Source organism: Protopterus annectens, chromosome 1.part0 (assembly GCF_019279795.1).
Source record: "Protopterus annectens isolate FY-2018-M chromosome 1.part0, PAN1.0, whole genome shotgun sequence".
NCBI lineage: Eukaryota > Metazoa > Chordata > Ceratodontiformes > Protopteridae > Protopterus > Protopterus annectens.
In genome coordinates this window covers 1,349,872,018-1,349,891,215 of record NC_056725.1, presented here as the reverse complement: position 1 = coordinate 1,349,891,215, position 19,198 = coordinate 1,349,872,018, and the positions used below count along the sequence as shown (strand labels likewise).

Sequence of the window (19,198 nt, the reverse complement as noted above, 5' to 3'; positions counted from 1 at the left end):
GGGGGTTAGTCAGACTGTTTTTTTTTTTCAAAATGGCTGGCTACATTCAGTAGAAGAGATGTACACATAGAGACAGGGGGGACAAGTACTACCTATCCAATTTTATTGGATATGAAGGAAACCCCACATGACTACATGGCAGATCTGGAAAAGCCAGATAAATCACCATTAAAAACAGATCGGGATCACCACATTCCAATTGTGTATGTGGATGGTGCCCGATTCTGAGGGGACAGGAAATATTATACTGGATTTGCAGTAGTTACTCTGAAAAAGGGAGACAAACTGATTCTAGTTAAATTACCAGGATACATGTCAGTACACAGGGCAGAGCTGGAATATGTAAAATATGTTTGCAGCATTTCCATCTGGTGACAGTGCCTATGTGGCAAATTCATTGAGACTACATATGGTAACGTGGGCAAGGAGAGGATTCCTTGATAGTGCAGAAAAACCTTTGAAGCATGCTCCTGTTTTACATAACATATAGAAATTGGTTCAAAATGATCAATTGCAAGGACAATTCAGTATTTTAAAACTGAGAGCCCATTAAAGGACAAATAACGAAGATGCAAGAGGGAATGCTTTGCTGATGCCAAACCAAAGGAAGCCAACGAAAAGAGAAAGCCTTTACACCCCCTGCAGAAACTGAAGGGGAACTCCAGTTCTCTGAAGTACAGTCCATAGAGAAGGGGGAACAAAAAGCTGTGGATTTGGAAGAACTCCAGAAGGAAAGGGGAGTACCAGAAGAATTGGAACAATGTGAGTTAGAAAGCAATGGGGTAGGCAGGCATTTTTATGTTTTCATACACAAAAGGGCTATGATTACTGTACATGTCATATCAACTAGTAAAAGAAAGTACCGTTGTGTACACTTACCATAAATGTAGATGTTCAAGTGTCTTCACTGTTGCAGTCATCTTATTTGGGTTATCCTTGCCAGGGTAGTCCTTGGCCAGCCTGAATACCAGAGACGTAGTATTTCTGCGTCGGTTGCTGTCGCTTAAGGACGGACGTCAGGTCATCAGTGGTATAAAGGAAGGCAGCTGACACCATTACATCAGTTTTTCTTGCCCTAACCTGTCAGGAGCCCCCAAAGTAGGAGGCCAGGCTCTGGTGGCAGAACCCCACCAGTGGAAAATAAATACCAATATGTCCCCTGTTATTAAAGGAGAACAACAAGGAAGAAAGATAACAAAAAGAAAGAGGGGGATGGAGGGAAACCAGGACTGCAACAGTGAAGTCACTCGAACATCTACATTTATGTTAAGTGTACACAACTGTACTAAGTTCTTCATGTTTTACTGTTGCAGTCATCATATTTGGGTAGATTCCCAAAGCTGAGGAAAAGGCTGGAGGTAGTCAAGGAAGCTAGGGGCTGGCTAGCATGCCCTGCAAGATAGCAGAGGCAAAACCTGCCCTGGATTTGGAAAAGCGAGGAAGGTGGTAATGCTTGGTAAAGGTGTGAACAGATGTCCCAGGTGGCAGCCTCCAGGGTGTCCCTGGTGGGGATTCCACTGAAGAAAGCTGCAGAGGTGAAGGCTGCTCTGGTGAAGTGTGTTCTGACTCCCTTGGGGGGAGGCTTGCCATGCTGTTTGTAGCAGAAATTGATGCAGTGTGCTACCCATTTGGAAATTGCTTGCTTGGAGATGGCTTTGCCTTCTACTCCTGAAGCAAAGCTAACCAGCAGTTGATCAGACTTTCTGATGGGTTTACTCCTGTCCAGATAGTATCTGAGCTGTCTGTGCACATCTAGAATGTGCAGAATCCTTTTCCCCTTGTTTTGAGGGTTAGGAAAGAAGGTGGGCAAGTGGATGGATTGGTTGAGAGCAACACTGGACACTACCTTGGGCATGAAGGATGGATTAGCTCTGAGGGATACCCTGTCTGCATGGAAGATGATGAAGGGTTCCACAGCAATGAGTGCTTGCAGCTCAGAGACTCTTTTGGCTGAAGTGATAGCCAGGAGGAAGGCTGTCTTCCAAGTGAGAAATGTTAGCTCTGCAGAAGAAGCTGGTTCGAAAGGAGCCAGGGTGAGCTTTTCCAAGACAAAGTTAAGGTCCCAAGCTGGTGTTGGTGTCCTTCTGGGGAGCCTCAGGTTGCCAGCCCCTCTGAGGAACTATTTTATCAGAGGGTGTGAAAAAAGAGGCTGCTCAATTGGAAAATGAGCAGAAATAGCAGAAACATGATTTTTTATAGAGGAGAAAGAGAGACGACTGTGTAGTGGGTCATCTAAGTAATTCAGGATGAGAGGGATGGAGGGCTGTGCTGTATTGGCCCACTTAGCCTGGATCCAGGTGCAGAATCTTTTCCATTTATCTGCATAACACGTTTTGGTGCTAGGGTGTCTAGCCTCTTGGATAACATCCAGAACCTGTTTAATGAGGATGGCAGATTGGTTAGGGGTCAGAGTATAAGCCAAGCTGCCAAATTGAGTGCCTGCAATTGTGGGTGCATGAATACCCCTTCCCTCTGGGTTAGGAGGCTTGAAATCTGAGTAAGATTCCATGGAGGCAGCAGGGACAGGCTGTGCAACAAGAGGTACCAGTCCTGCCTGGGCCAGTCTGCAGCTATGAGAAAGGTCCTTGTTTTTTCCTCCCTTATTTTGAGCAGTACCTTGGGAATGAGAGGTAGGGAAGCAAAGGCATAGATCGAGAGGTTTACCCAGGGGAAGGACAGAGCATCCACTTTCCATGCCATGCAGTGATGCTCGCTGGTGCAGAATTTGCTGAGCTGATGGTTAGTGTGGGAGGCAAAGAGGTCGACCTCCGGGGTTCCCAATTTCTCAGTTATTAGTAAGAAGGTGTTTCTGTTGAGCTGCCATTCATGAGGGTCCAAAAGCTTTCTGCCTAATTGGTCTGCCAGGGAGTTGAGAGAGTCTGGCAGGTATTGTGCTAACAGGTGTAGTTGCATGGAAGAGGCAACTACACCTGTTAGCACAATACCTGCCAGGCAGGTATTGTGCTAACAGGTGTAGTTGCATGGAAGAGGCTGTAAACCAAAGGATCATGGCCAGCCTGCACAGCAGGTAGGAGTGAGTATCTCCCTGATTGTTGATATACTGCATCACAGTGGTGTTGTCCGTTTTGATCAGGAGAACCCTTGGAGAGAGAAGGGGCTTGAAAGCCATCAAGGCTTGCTGCACAGCCATCTCTAAGGAACTCGGTTGTTTTCAAAAGAAGGGCAGCCATGAAAGAAGGCGTTGGTTAATGTTGGGAGTCTGTGTTGCAAAGGACTACCTTAGAAGCTGATGCCTGCACAGTGGCCCCGGACCCATCCAAGATAGAGACGACCACAGGATCCTTAGTCAAAGAAGAGTTCTGCAGCATACCAGACTCTGAAAGGGTCTCGGTAGTGGCCTGCGAATTAACTGAAGCGGGCATTAGGGGCTGCAAAAGCACCTCACTGAGTTCTGTTGGACTGACGACCAGCTTAGTGGTAGCGTTGTTGGAAGGCTTGGTCTTGTGCGGTCCGTCTCTGTCTTTATCTTTATGTTTTTTCAGAAGATTTGCTGTTGGATGGCTTACTGAAGCCATATCGGAATTCGAGGACTGTAAATGGAAATATCTGGCTACAATAAGGGCCCGATGATGAATAGTTCTGGCATTATATCTGGCTACAATAAGGGCCCGATGATGAATAGTTCTGGCGTTAAGCACAGAACCGACAATGAGGGACATCGTGGTCTAGGCCTAGACAAGTGACGCAGTAAGAGTGGAAGTCCCGGTGTGGTATTTGCTTTCCACAGGCGAGACAATTAACTTTTTCTGACATCGGTTAGTGCAAGAAAAAAGGATCCCCAATGGGATAACTTAGCTTTTGAAGACTTCAACTTCAATTTGGAAATGAAACTCGGGTAGCGGCCGACCGGCACTCGTGAACTGCTTCTGCTCTGGGCTCCACGGCAAGAAAGCCTGATGTAATGGTGATGGCTGCCTTCCTTTATACCACTCACAACCTGACATCAGTCCTCAAGTGACAGCAACCGACGCAGAAATACTAACACTGTGGTATTCAGGCTGGCCGAGGGCTACCCTGGCAGGGATAACCCAAATGTGATGACTGCAACAGTGAAACACAAAGAACATTTAGTGAGGTTTAATCACCAGATTCTGAGACATATAGGGACAGAGAAATTACGGTCAGTAGTGAAAGAAAAGTATTGGAATCTAAGTCCAAAAAAAATTGTGTAAAGCAGTGCAGGATGAATGTCTGATATGTCTTTAGACAAATGCAAAATGTAAAAAGCACAGCTGCACAGGTTACCCCGTGGCAGATGGACCATGACATGTAATACAAATTGACTAAACAGGACCTCTGCCTCCTGCAAAATGGGTGGAGGCAATTCCAGCCAAAGAAATGACAGCAGAAGCACTATGGAAAAACATATTTTGTCACTGGGGGTGGCCCAGGGTGACAGAATCAGACAATGGACCAAAGTTTGTAAGTAAAATGATGAAAGAATTATGTTATATGTTGGGAAGTCAAAAAAGATTCCATGCACTATGCCATTCACAATAAAATGGGATACTGGAAAACAAATGAACAGAATGTTAAAGGACAGGTTAAGAAAAATGTGCAATGAAAAAGTACATGATTGGGTAAAACATTAACCTAACATTCTGATGAGAATCAGATCAACACCCAATAGCAAAAACGGGCATATTCCTGTTCAAGGTGATGACAGGTAGGAAGATGCCCCTACAGTTCCTCTTTGATCCAGTGGTCCAGAGCAAGAGACCACTGCTGGAGGCAGCAAAGCATCAACAATGGATGAAAGACCTACAAGAAATATACCACGGCATAGCCAGATAGCAAGCATTCCATGTATGAAAAAAGGTTCCAATATTGCCAGAAGAAGAGAACATTCCAAATGGAAGCAAAGTCAGCACAAAAAATTCCATAAAACTGGTCCAAGGGACAGTAACTGGCAAGGACCTTTTGAAATAAAGGAATTAACTGGACCTTTGGTCTAAAAAGTAGAACACGTAAAAAAGCCTAAGAAAAATGTGCTGGTACATAGAGATCAGTGCAAAATAATAAAATAAGGAGAGCAGAGTAAGGCAGATTAATAATAATCTATCTGTTTTATAGATGCCAATTTACTGGTTTGGAAGAACAAGAAAGCCAGATCAAGAAGGGAAGAAACTCTTGTTGATAAAATCCCAAAGAAAAAAAAAGACATGGAAACAAAAATGGATACAGTTAGTTATAATAATATATTAAAAGGTTTGGTGCAAGGAATGGCAATATAGTCAGTACTAAAAGAGAAAAAGAAACAAAAAGAGAAAGCCTCAGAATGGATGCCTGATTTTAATACATTTACAGTAATGCAAATGGCATATGCAACAAATGAATAATGCATGCATGTGCTGGGTATGCACACTGGTACCTACGACAAGGGATAGGGTAGCCCTTACAGCAGTTCCTATGATATTAGAAGAGACACTGCAAATTCTTAACAGGAGTAGGTTTTGTTGGAAAACAGGTAATGCAGAAGTTCCAACATTACAGATACGGACGGTTATGTATACAGCAAACAGGGACAAAAATGGCAGTAAATAGCAATTGTAATACAACGTTGTCTAAAGAATGTTTTAATGAAAACATGACAGAAAACAAAAATTACAGAACAGGATTGACAAAATTAATACATTCAGAGAGACTATCAGAGGCAACACAGCTGGCAAAAACACAATATAGTTGGACGGACTCAAGACTGTCATCAAGAGAATAACAGTGAGGATCTGACACAAGTGTACAATACACAATTTAAAAAAATATGGGTAATGATGATAAGGATGTAAATACATGGTTTTGCTAAACAATCAATGCAAAACAACAAGATGATCCAATAGGTACATTATGTGAGGGAGAATCTCGTATAAACGGCTTCCCACAGAATGGACAAGAGCCTATGTGGGACATGTAATACCATTAATAAGAATAACTGATAAATTCCCCATAGACAGAAAAAGAAATGTGAGGAAAAAGAGAGAGGTAAAAAACAAGAATGGTTATTTAGATCAATCATAGATCGATAATCATGACATAAATACTGCAGGAGAAAAATGTTTAAATCATATGGCTTTGGGAGATGATGTAATGGCATAGGTAGGGCTACTATCAGCATACGAGGCTGTAAAAAGTATATGGGAGTTGAGAAAACTCAGCAAGCTATTGGAAGTAATAGCCAATGCTATGTATGGGGACATAAAATAACAGTGGAAATAACTGCTATGAGGACAATGGTCCTACAAAACAGGATGGCATTTGATTTGTTACTTGCTTCTCAGGGAGGTATGTGCACCCTGATAGGCAAGGAATGCTGTACGTATATTCCACACAAGTCAAAATCCTTATGGGAACATTTTGATAGGATAGGCGGCCACGGTGGTGCAGTGGTTAGTGTTGCCGCCTCACAGCAAGAGGTTCTCCGGTTTGATTCTCGGCTGGGCTACCTTGTGTGTGGAGTCTGCATGCTCTCCCTGTGGTTTCGTGGGTTTCCTCCAGGTGCTCCGGTTTCCTCCCACATCCCAAAGACATGATGTAGGTGGATTGGACACACTAAATTGGCTCTAGGTGTGAGTGTGTGCATGTGTGTGCCTTCTGTGGAAGGTTGGGTATTAGGCTGGCAACTCAACACCGTAAAACTCCACTGCCAATCATGAGCGGACAGGTGATCTGCTGTGGCGACCCCTAACCGGGAAAAGCCGAAAGAAGAAGCTGAAGTATCTATAAAATCCAGGAAGACTTGAAACAGTGACTGGCTAAGTTGATTGTTTTCTGGATTGTGGGGAACCATCATCACAGCTTTAATAGCATCCATAGCACTTATTTTTTGCTTATGATAACATGTACCTGCATTACAATCTGTATTGACAAAACTGTTAACCAGATTTCTATTGTAAATAATGTAACTGGTAATGAAAATCAAAAACAGTGAACAAATGCTTTTGCTGTAAAAATTCTAATTTTTATTTTTTTAAAATAAAAGGGGGAATTTATAAGATATTTATAAAAGTAAAATTGTCTTCCCTCATAGTAACAGCATGACATTTTTAGAAATAGTATGTGATACAAAGCCTGCAAAGTATGCAGAAAGAAATATGCAGCAAACAAGTGTGATTAGCTTAGCAAAAATGTGTCTGCAGGGCAACAAGATATGCTGTGGGCTTAAAACATTATTAACAGATGGCTATGATAATACAGGCTTGCTGAAATAGCATGATAAGCTAAATACATACATCAATTGACAGAATGGATCTAACAAAGGGAAATGGCTAACAGTGGAAAAAAGAAATGGCTATCTTGTCACAAGAGTACACCCTGGTCTTCTCAGAAATTGATAAGAAAACAGTAAACTGGTGAGATCCACAATATTATCAGAAATTGATTAAGGGACAGAAACTGGTGTGGTCCACAGTAAAGCCATAGACATGCCAAGATTTTGTCAAGACGATTTAAACTTAGACTGTATAAAAGTGACTGAAAACAACTGGTTGGAAGGATATTTGATTATGAACTGAGTAGTTTGAGGAAGAGAAGTGTAACTGTCAGTAATCCACATTATAAAGAAAATGTGGATATCTCAACAGTAGTGCTGGGCCGGGCATATTAATAAATATTTTAAGTACGAATACAGTTGTACAGTGTCTTGGTCTGTTGTTTGCTATTTTAACAGGGGCATTAAGTAGTCCAGCTTTAAGATGCTCTGATAGGGGTTGACTCCTCAGCGAGGTCTGTTTCTTAGTGGCTGTAATGGAGGCAGCTGCCCTACATGATGCATCAAGAGTGTAACAGCCACACATAAGTGAACATCTTTATGCCTACAGGCCAACATTGGCCTATTCTTAAATGGCCTTCTTGAGGATCTTCTCCCATATCCCCGATGCCTTATTTTTTATTTGTTCCTGAACAGACTCAAGGCATTTGAACATGTGGAATTGGCAGTTGAGAGTCCTCATGTCCAGTGTAGCAGAAGTGTACATTTTCTGGACAATCAGTCTATCTTTCAGCTTTTCCTATCATTTGGCAAAGGGTTTCTTACATACAGACCCAGTGTTACCTCTTGTTTGATGCCAGAAACACCACAGCTGGGTCTGCCTGGGGGTTCTTGATGTGCAGATGGGTGTCCAGTACCCTGTAGAATCAGTAAGGTTTCGTAGGGGCACGGGTTATGGAATCAGGCTGCAATGACATGTCTGCAAACATATTATCCAAAAGAACATAAGCTGGAGGAAATGCCAAGGTTCTGAGTTCAGTGAAGCCCAGAAGCTGCCTGTAATTACTCTCAGCCTGACAAAACTTTCTGGACTCTCAGTTGAAGGACTCTTTCATTCTGTGAAGTGTGTCCTCAAATGACAAACCTTCAAGTAGTGAAGCTGAAGACAAGGTGTTCTTCAGAATCCCAGTCAAATTAGCAGGGTTGGCTGAATATGTCCCACATAACCTAATTCTTGTTCTTCTTCAGAATCACAGGAATCAAAATCCATCTGGGGGAAGACATTCCTTTTGCTTTTACAAGTGGGAGTTTCTGCAACAGGTTCCTTTTCCAGGGAAGGCTGTCTAAATGTAATGAAATTCATGAAATCCTGTAGGTCTTGTGATATGACCTGGGATGCAGGGGCATGGAGACATAGGCAATGCAGACTTGGGCAACTCTGGGTGTCACTTAGGATTGAGAAGCTTGAGTTCAGGTCTGACAGATGGTAGTGTTTCTGGATGGAGATGGGCAGCCATGGTCCTGGATTGTGTCCCAAGTGGGACTTCCCTATTAACTGTTGGAGGGTTTCTGCTTTCAATCTTCTGAACCGAGGCAGTGGCATCAAAAGCTGTAGTAAGAGAAGCAGTCCTGGACCAGACTGAAGACTACCCCATTCTGCCTCATGAAGTTATGGAAGGGGGTGAAGACATGTCGGCCTCAAAAGGAGTCACATGACAGTTGTCAGGCCCAGTAGTCACTGATGTTGGGGGCTGCATACACACCTTATCAGAATCAACATTATCAAGCCTAGGTGGGGAATTCAACATTACTAATGTGTCACTGGGTTTTCTAACTTCCTTCTCTTTCAGGTGCTTTGCCTTATGCTTTATAAGGATGTTAGCCTGGGAACATCTCACACTTCAGTCTAGCAATAGCCTTAGTGAGATAGCAGTTGAGGGAGTCTTGATGTTTGATAGTTCTATGATTAAAATGAGCAAAAAAAACTCACAGATAGGGGACATTGTCCCCAGGGCCTAGGCATAACAGTACAATTGGAAATCTGCAATTATTAACTTTTTTGCATTCATAAGAAAACACAAACATAGAAAAAAAAACAGCAAGAAATGTTCCCTTGATCTCTGGTGTTCATGCCTAACAGATGGACTGACAATGCAACTGAATGCATTTTGTATCAGTCAAAGACAGCAAGAAAGATCTGAAGATAGCACCGTCCAACAAAGCACTGGTGTACTGACATAGGGAAGGTATACAAAGTCTGAAGTGGCCAGCACCTTGGAGTATTCCCTTTCTTCTGAGGTACTGTAGTCTCAGAGTACTATATACATGACTAGCAAATGTGCGGGGGGGGGGGTTGTCACCGCCAATGTCCTGGAGTGGAGGGGAGTCTCACCTGCAGAAATGCTTTGATAACACTAAAGCAAATTTTGACACTCACTGTAATTACTATTTTCATACTTGCAAGGCTCAAAATTATGAGCCTCACCCCTTCAATAAGAGCTCTGAAAATACAAATGCAGATGGAAACACTATGCAAGAATCCACAACAAAAAAGATAACGCTGGTGATTTTCTACTTTGTGATCTGATGACTACACGGGCACTTGCACAGTCTCAGTAGTTTGTATCTACATTTAGTGTCAAATGCAGGGACATTGCTGTAAGAACCATTACAAGAAGATATAAACAGTATGACTGGAGGCATAGAAAGTAGAGTTGTGTACACTTACCATAAAGGTAGATGTTCGAGTGTATTCACTGTTGCAGTCATCACATTTGGGTTATCCCTGCTAGGGTGGCCATCAGCCGGCCTGAATACCAGAGACTTAGTATTTCTGCGTCGGTTGCTGTCACTTGAGGACTGACGTCAGGTCATTAGGAGTATAAAGTAAGGCAGCCGACACCATTACTTCAGTTTTTTATGCCCTAACCTGTCAGGAGCCCCCAAAGTTTCACTGTTGCAGTCATCACATTTGGGTAAATTCCCAAGGCTGAGGAAGAGTGTGGTGGCAGTCAAGGAAACCAGGGGCTGGTTAGGATGCCCTGCAAGACTGCAGAGGCAAACCCTGCCCTGGATTTTGGAGAAGAGAGGCAGGTGGTAATGCTTGGTGAAAGTGTGAACAGGTGTCCAGGTGGCAGCCTCTAGGATGTCCCTGGTTGGGACTTCTCTGTGGAAAGCTGCAAAGGTGATGGCTGCTCTGGTGGAGTGTGTCTTGACCCCCTTGGGGGGAGGCTTTCCATGTTGTTTGTAGTAGAAATGGATGTAGTGTGCTATTCATTTGGAAATGGTTTGCTTGGAGATGGCTTTGCCTTCTGCCCCTGTAGCAAAGCTAACCGGCAATTGATCAGACTTTCTGAAGGATTTAGTCTTGTCCAGATAGAATCCGAGCTGTCTGTGCACATCTAGAGAGTGAAGAATCCTTTCCCCCTTGTTCTGGGGATTAGGAAAGAAAGTGGGAAGTGACTGGATTGGTTGAGAGCAACACTGGACACCACCCTTGGGCATGAAGGATGGGTTAATTCTGAGGGATAGCCTGTCTGTATGGAAGATGATGAAGGGGTCCACAGCCATGAGAGCTTGCAGCTCAGAGACACGTCTGGCTGAAGAGTCTTCCAGGAGAGAAATTTTAGCTCTGCAGAAGCAGCTGGTTCAAAAGGAGGTAGGGTGAGCTTTTCCAGGACAAAGTTAAGGTCCCAAGCTGGAGTTGGTGCCCTTCTGGTGGGCCTCAAGTTGCTAGCCCCTCTGAGGAACTGTTTGGTCAAAGGGTGTGAGAAAAGGGGCTGCTCAGTGGGAAAATGAGCAGAAAAAGCAGAGGCATGAATTTTTACAGAGGATAAAGAGAGGCCACTGTGTAGTAGGTCAGTTAGGTAATCCAGGACAGAGGGATGTGCAGTACTGGCTCCCTTAGCCTGGATCCAGGTGCAGAACCTTTTTCATTTATCTGCAGAACATTTTCCGGTGCTAGGACATCTGGTCTCATGGATCACATCCAGAACCTGTTTACTGAGGATGGCAGATTGGTTTGGGTCAGGGAATAAGCCAGGCTGCCAAAGTGAGTGTCTGCAATTGGGGATGCATGAATTCCCCTTCCCTCTGGGTCAGGAGGTTTGGAATCTGAGGAAGATGCCAAGGATGCAGCGGGGACAGGCTGCACAGCAAGGGGTACCAGTGTTGTCGGGGCCAGTCTGGAGCTTTGGTTTTCCTCCCTTATTTTGAGCAGTACCCTGGGGATGAGATGTAGGGGAGGAAAGGCATAGACCGATAGCTTGACCCAAGGGAAGGGCAGGGAATACACTTTCCAAGCCATGCTTAAATTGGTCTGCCAGAGAGTTGAGACAGCCTGGTAGGTATTGTGCTAACAGGTGCAGTTGCATGGAAGAGGCTGTGAGCCAAAGGGTCATGGCCAGCCTGCATAGAGGGTAAGAGTGCGTCTCTTCACTGTGATGTGTACCACATCACAGTGGTGTTGTCTGTTTTGATCAGGAGAACCCCCTGGAGAGAGAAGGGGTTTGAAAACTACCAAGGCATTCTGCACAGCCATCATCTCTTTTTGACTGATGTGCAGAGGGATTTGCTGTGGGCTCCATTGGCCCTGTATGCACCTGCCATCCAGGTGTGCACCCCAAGCGTAGTGTATGGTGAGGGTCTGGGTGGCGGGGAGTGGGGAGAAGGACAGTCCCTTGTTGTGGGAGCATGCTGTTGCCCACCAAAGAAAATCCTTTCTGTGGCAAGGAATTATAGCTAGAAGAGTTTCCAGGTCTTGAGAGTGTTGACACCAAAGGTTCTTTAGGTACCATTGTAGTTTCCTCATATGCAGTCTGGCATATGGAATGAGTAGTATACAAAATGCCATGAACCCCAGAGCTTGCAGGATCTTCCTTGCAGATAGCTGGGTTCTGGTGGCTAGTTGAGAGAAGTAGGCTGTCAGGAAAATTTGTTTCTCTGGTGTAAGGTATGCCATCTGGGATGCTGTGTCCAGACTTGCTCCCAGGAAGATTATTCTTTGGGTGGGCACCTGTTTGGATTTCTTTTCGTTGACTGTGTACCCCAGGGAGGTTAGTAGCATCTTAAAAAATGCCAGGTGCTTGAGCAGATTTTCCTGGCTGTCTGCCTTTATAAGGCAGTCATCTAAGTATGGGTAAATTTGAATACTTCTTTGTCTGCAAAAGGCAATGGCCGGAGCCAGACATTTTGTAAAAACTCTAAGAGCAGTAGATAAGCCAAAGGGAAGTGCACAGAACTGAAAGTGTTGAGTTCCTGCCCTGTAGTGGAGATATTTCCTGCATGATTCCCTGATAGGAATGTGGAGGTAGGCCTCTTTTAGTTCTAGGGTGGGCAGCCAAGCATCTTTGGAGAGCATGGGTAGCAGTTGCTGGAGGGTGAGCATTTTGAATTTTGGAATCACTGGGAAAGTGTTTAGAATGGATAAATCGAGGATGGGGCACCAGGTGCCTTCTTTTCTGGGCACCAGAAAAAGCCTGGAGTAGAAGCCTTGGCCTATCTGTTCTGCAGGAATGTGCTCTGCTGCCCTCATTGAGAGCAGGAAAGGACTTGCTTTTTAGCCTGTGCCCACTGATTTGGTGGTAGATCTGGGAACCCTTTTGGGGTTGGAAGGGTGTGGAAGGAAAATTTGTATCCCTGGGACACAATTTTCAGAACCCATTGGTCCTCGGTAATGGTGGCCCAGGTGTTTGAGTGAAAGGAGAGTTTTCTTCCTAGGGGTAAGTGAAGGTGGGCAGAGGGTGGGGGTGGAGGAGGTGAGTCATTGTGAGTTCTTACCATAAGGGGGTGGCTTAGAACTCCCTGGTTTTGAAGTGGGGGTAGTCCACTGCTTAGATCTCTGCATTCCCTGGGGCTGCTGTCTGGGAGGTCTGTTCCCATGGAGCCTGGGCTGGGCAGGTTTCCTCAGAACAGGAAAGGACCAGTGCTTGGAGGGACAATGCTGCTGAACCCAGGGGGGCGGACCTGTAATAAATCCTTAACTGTTTGCTGAGAGTTTGCTTTTTCTTCCATCTTAAGACCTCTTCTGCCTTAGTGCTGAATAGGTTATCTTTGTGCAAGGGGGCATCCAACAATTTGGATTTGACATGGTCTGGCAGGGGTTGTTCCTTAAGCCATGCATGTCTTCTAATTACAGATCCAGTGACTGCTGCCCCTGCAAGAAGCTTCTAGGGCATCAAAACCAGAGTGCAAAGTGTGTTTAGTTACTTGACTTGCAGGATGCATTAAGTCTTGTAAATCTTTAGATTCTGTCCAAGCAGGAAAGAAAGACATTTTTTATTTAAGGAGTTCCAATGTATATTGCTGAAATTTCAGTATATGGAACTGACAATTTAGTGCCCTGATAGCAAGAGTGGCTGAGGTGTATACTTTTTTACCCCATCTGTCCAAAGCTCGGATGGGAATCCCTGTCTGAGGGGGTGGGATTCTTAGTAGAGGTTGCTTTAATCCCTTTTGGTCCTTGAGAAATGACCTCAGGGTCCGCTGTTGGATTTTTAAAAAGATATGTGTGTGTGTGTGTGTGTGTGTCAGGGACTCTATAGTACCCGTCTGATTTTCTGGGAGCAGGAGGTAGGGCGTGAGGAGTCAACCTGGATTTGAGGCAAACATCCTCCGCGACATCCAGGACTGGAGGGATGGCCAAAGGTCTGTGCTGTGGAAGATCTATGAGTCTCTTTGTTGACTGAGGGTAGTCGTGACTCTCACATTGGAAATGCTCCCTTAAAGTATGGAGGGTTTCCCCAAAGGAAAAATCCTCTGGGGGAGAGGCTGAAGGAATGGAGTCCTCTGCATCAGAATCCTCATAAGTGGAAAGGGGTTGGATATCTTCATTGTCAGATGCATCAGAATCATCTGACTCTTGTTCAGATAAAACTACAGGGGACAAATCTCTTTTCCTTTTGGAGGGAGTAGCTAGGGTTCCCCTGATCAGCATGATAAGGTCTTCTGCCATTTTAAGCATTTGAGACTGAGGCAACGTAGCAGACACCTGACAGAGGGTTGGTTTCTTGGATATAGTTCAAACCCTGGGCCTAAGAAACTCGGTTGTTTTTGAAAGAATGGTAGCTGCGAAAGAAGATGGTTTGTGTCGAGATTCGGTAGTTCGAAGGACTTCCTCGGAAGCCGGTGCCTGCTCAGCGGCTCCAGGTCTATCCAAGGAAGAGACGGCCGCAGGATCCTTAGTTGAAGAAGAGTTTTGTGGCATACCAGACTCCGAAAGGGTCTCGGTAGCGGCCTGCAAATCAACTGAAGCAGGCATCAGGGGCTATGAAAGCGCCTCACTGAGTACCGGAGAACTGACAACTAGGTTAACGGACGCGTAGTCGGAAGGTTTGGAACTGTGCATTCTGTTTCTGTCTTTATCTTTACATTTTTTCGGAAGATCTGCTGTCGGCTGGCTTACCAAAGCCATATCGGAATTCGAGGACTGTAAGCGAAAATATCTGGCTACAATAAGGGCCCAACGATGGATAGTCCTGGCGTTGAACAAAGCACAGAAGCAATGACGGGGGACGTTGTGGTCTGGGCCTAAACAAGTGACGCAATAAGAGTGGAAATCTTCGGTGTGGTATTTGCTTTCCACAGGTGAGACAATTATTAACTTTTTCTGACATCAGTTAGTGCAAGAAAAAAGGATCCCCAATGGGGTACTTAGCTTTAGAAGACTTCAACTTCAATTCAGTAGACGAAACTCAGGTAGCGGCTGACCGGCACTTGTGCGAACTGCTTCTGTAATGGCGTCGGCTGCCTTACTTTATACTCCTGATGACCTGACATCATTCCTCAAGCGACAGCAACCGCCGCAGAAATACTAAGTCTCTGGTATTCGGGCCGGCTGAGGGCTACCCTGGCAGGGATAACCCAAATGTGATGACTGCAACAGTGAAACACGAAGAACATCTGGAGACTTTGGCTGTGAATATGCACAAGCGCCTAAACAAAGGAACTTTATTCTGGGTCATGGTTCCTGCACTTTCAGTTGCTCATATCTTTAACGCAATGTTTGGCACCCGAAAATGGATGAGTCCTTTAAGAATAACATCTTTCTGCATTTTTTTTTAAAATGAAAACAGTAAATCAGTTAGACATTCTCTTCAACCTTCTTAACATAAAATAAATAAAAATAAAATAATAAATCTTGAGGCTTGTTTATTGACAATGTTAAAATCTGTACATATTTTCCAGTACTTAGTGCTGAATAGGCTATTTTATTGAAGGTGACTATACTCCCATGTTCTGGATTTTGACAAAAAAAAAACAACCCGCAATGACCAATACACCTTGCTTTCTTCAACTAGATATGTTAATACAGGAGTACAATAAGTGGAACTACAGTGCATGTAGCAGAAGCATAGCTGGTTCAACCAGTGTCCTGGGATGGTACTATGAACCAGCACCCCACCCACTCAGCTCTTCAAGTGAAGATCAAAAAAATAAAGTAAAAAATGTACTTCAATGTAATCAGATTGCTACACTGTAAGTGATTGGCTTATGACAGTTAGATCTAGTAAACAAAAAAAATGGACATTTCTTCTACTGGCACACCAACCAGGTGGCTATATACATGACACAATTCCCACCCTCACCAAACCTGGATATTAAGGTCCAATTTCTTTGCCCTTCTCCCAACCCTCTGACATGTTTTATTAAAAAAAACATATTCTTGTAAACTGTAGCAAACTGCTTGCTACAGTTTGTACCCTGCCTGGAGCACTACAGTGCTCATGTTTAAGTTTAAAAAAAAATCTGCTTTTTCAACTTCAGCAAACAGTTGCGACAGTTTATACCCTGCTTGGATGGAGTGCTACAGTGCACAGGGTTTGGTTAAAAAAAGAGAGAGAGACAGAAAGAGAGAGAGAGATTTTTTTTTACTTTTTAACCTTTAGCAAACTGCTTGCTACAATGTAGTAAACAGTTGCTAGAGTTCAGACCACACATGGAGTGCTATGTGCTCAGATGTGACCACAAATACAATACTGGCTTTTAAAAGCCAGTACAGTAGATAGTTGATTATCCAAAACATTAATTATCAGAACCAGCTTTCCAAAGTTTTTGGGTAGAAAAAATCATAAAGTCTGAATATGTAAACATTATACATATTCGCTTGAGCATGTTTTTTGAGCTTGTAGACAGCTCATTTGTGAAAAATATTCTTTATTGTACACTGGAATCGCTAAATGGTTGAAAAGTATATTCCTGCATGCAGAAAAAAACAAGATTTTAGAAGGTTTTTATCCAGTTCAATTATATGTTTGATTATCCAAACTATCCCCAAGTCCCAATTAGTTCAGATAATTGACTCTCTACTAGCATTAGAGATGCATGATCCGTTGATCACGCTCCCAACACTTTGCGTCCTGGGAGTTGTCCCTCTCACCCCAGCCTAGCTACATTACAGACATGTACTTCAAACAGAATGAAACAAATCCAGCAAGAAAACGGTTAAAAGTGTAAAGAAATCTTATGGTATTCAGGCAGGACTTGGATTCAAGCTAATTTTTCAGCTGGTACTCAAACTGTCTCCAAAGTAACACTTACAGATATTGCCCATGGCAGTGCATATCTCATCACTGAACTCTTTGGAAGAAACACCATTAACAGAGTAAATTACTTTTTTCTCTTTCCACTGATACCATCATTATTGAATAACAGCACAAGAACTTCATCATCTGATGACCCGTAATATCACCTCCTCCAAAACACATAAACGAAAGGTCATTTGGACTTTATATGTTCTTTGTAGAAAGAAGTCCCAATAGGTCAAAATCATATTTTCAACCAGGTCATTAAAACATCTATATGTCGCACAGGACCTGTGCAATGGGGTCAGGATTAATGCTGAAAAAGATCTGAGAAAGACCAGTTCTCTTCTCCAACTAGCAAATAAAATAGGGACTTCTTCTTAGCTCAATGTTGTAGTGACTCTGAATGTTTACATAATTATTAAGCTGCAGTCGTTGTAGAAACGTGCATGCAGTTAAAGTGTGTATCTATGGAGAAACAGCATTCCTTATGTGTACAAAATAAATCACTTTCAGTGAAATAGGCTTTTTTGATTTTATATTTTTTGTGAAATGGACTTGAATCCTTCCTCATGTTATCTTGGCTACCATGAACATACCTGCATATATAAATATTTCACTAGGAAGTATAACTTAAGATACTTTAAACACAAAGTAAAATTACTTTTAAATGAAGCATTTATTAAATCAAACTGTTATTTTAAACAGTTAACATAAGTTACACATCATTTTTACATTAAAAGAATTCACAAGGAAACATTTAAACTGTAGTGTGCAAGCAAAGTAGTACAGCACAATACAAATATAAAAAAAATAAAAAAAATGCTAACTGTACTCCAAAACATTGCTAACATCCTCTTTCAGGAAAGGCAGAATGATCAAATATAAGTGCATTTTAGTGCACTCCTTCATAACAGGCAGTGTGTTTTATACAGTAAGTTTTAGTGTTCTGTCCAGTAATAGCTAGGTAGATAAAAAGGTTTATACTACTGAACACCAAGCTGCCCTTTAAGTTCTTAAATACACGTACCTTCTTAGTCTTAAAATTCACAAAGTGCACAAATAAAAAAAATAAGTCAGAAAGTTCAAACTGCTATACTACTGAACCACTGCCCATGCTTAATACTTAGTGGTTGTTTTAATAAAATGTTAAGTCCTTTCACAAAAATGTGAAATGTAAAGGTCAGTGTAAAACTTTCAGTTTGTAAGACTTGTTAGCACTTTCCTTATAAACTGAAATAACAGTAAAAATGGTTTATTACGAGGTGTAGAAAAATGCAGGAAACTAGAAACGACAAACATCCCAGATGAAAAGCACAAGAGACATCAAAATAAATTCTGTAGCAAAAATTCAGTTCAGTAGTTTTTACTCCAACCACTCCACTTCATCAAACTCAGAATCATCCTCAGAGTCACTATATTCCACTGCAATCCGTCGAGACAAAATGGTGGCAACATCATTCCCAACACGCTCATGCTTTGCTTCTTGTTCACGCTGTTCCTCTACTCTGCGTAGCTGAATGCCTGTGGAAAAGTAATAAAAAAGTCAGCAGGTGAAAAAAATGAAAGGAGAAATCAACTGACTAGTGGAATACAACTTGCCAGCAAAATCTAAATTGGTAACACAACAACCATATCCTCATACAAGCTCACAAATTACCACAAATTACTATTTGAATTTGTTCATAAAATTATTTAACCTAGAAAACTTACATTTGTGAAAATGCTTGTATATTACATGTATGCATATAATCTTTATTTAAAAAGCTTTGTTCTGAAGATGTACACTATTTCCCCAATCAATTTATGAACTGCAAAATAATCAAAAGGATGAAACTGTCATGTTATACTATGCAGATTTAAAGCAAAATAATAATGATGCTAATGCTACTCAAATTCCATAACTTACAGAAGAATTTACCAGAGTACATCAGTAATGTAACAACAGTTCTACTAGGATTTCTAACTCACATAAAACATTAGCTATTAGTCTGCACTTTAACATCTTTCTATGAATCATGTCCAGCTTGTGTGGAAACAGAGCCTTGCTGCAACATTAACTGGAACAAGCACTATGGCAGACGTGTAGGAACTGGATGGATGGTTTCAAATACATGCAATTTGCAAGATGAGTAGCTGAAGAAAGTGGGCTCAACTGCAACTGCAGTGGCGGGTACGTTTGACCATGACATGCCTGAAACAGTTTTACTAGTTTTTTATTTATTTTTTTAAACAGCACATGTTGGGAGCAGTGTTATGCAAAGCGTAATTGTTTGTAAAATGCCACAAATATAAAATGACAGGACATTTCTGGCTTGACTAGTAGCAAAAAGTACCAAAGCCAATAATAATGAGGCAGTGCAGCCTCAATTAAGAGAAACCTTATAAGGGGAACAAAGTGAGAATGCACAAGAATTAGAGACTTGAAGAGTCTATGGAGTTTAAAAACACT

At 42.6% G+C, this 19,198-nt stretch overlaps 1 protein-coding gene across 3 annotated transcripts in view; it reads right to left on the bottom strand.

Annotated features, from left to right (window-relative positions):
- Positions 1-17,406: 17,406 nt before the first annotated feature.
- WASF1 (WASP family member 1) overlaps positions 17,407-19,198 on the bottom strand; it is a 1,915,084-nt gene continuing 1,913,292 nt past the window's right edge. For all 3 annotated transcript variants that reach the window (XM_044066725.1, XM_044066733.1, XM_044066743.1), the window contains one exon: positions 17,407-18,270. In XM_044066725.1, the coding sequence (XP_043922660.1) occupies positions 18,113-18,270 (158 nt within the window). In that variant the 3' untranslated portion in view covers positions 17,407-18,112. The remainder of the gene's footprint in view (positions 18,271-19,198) is intronic.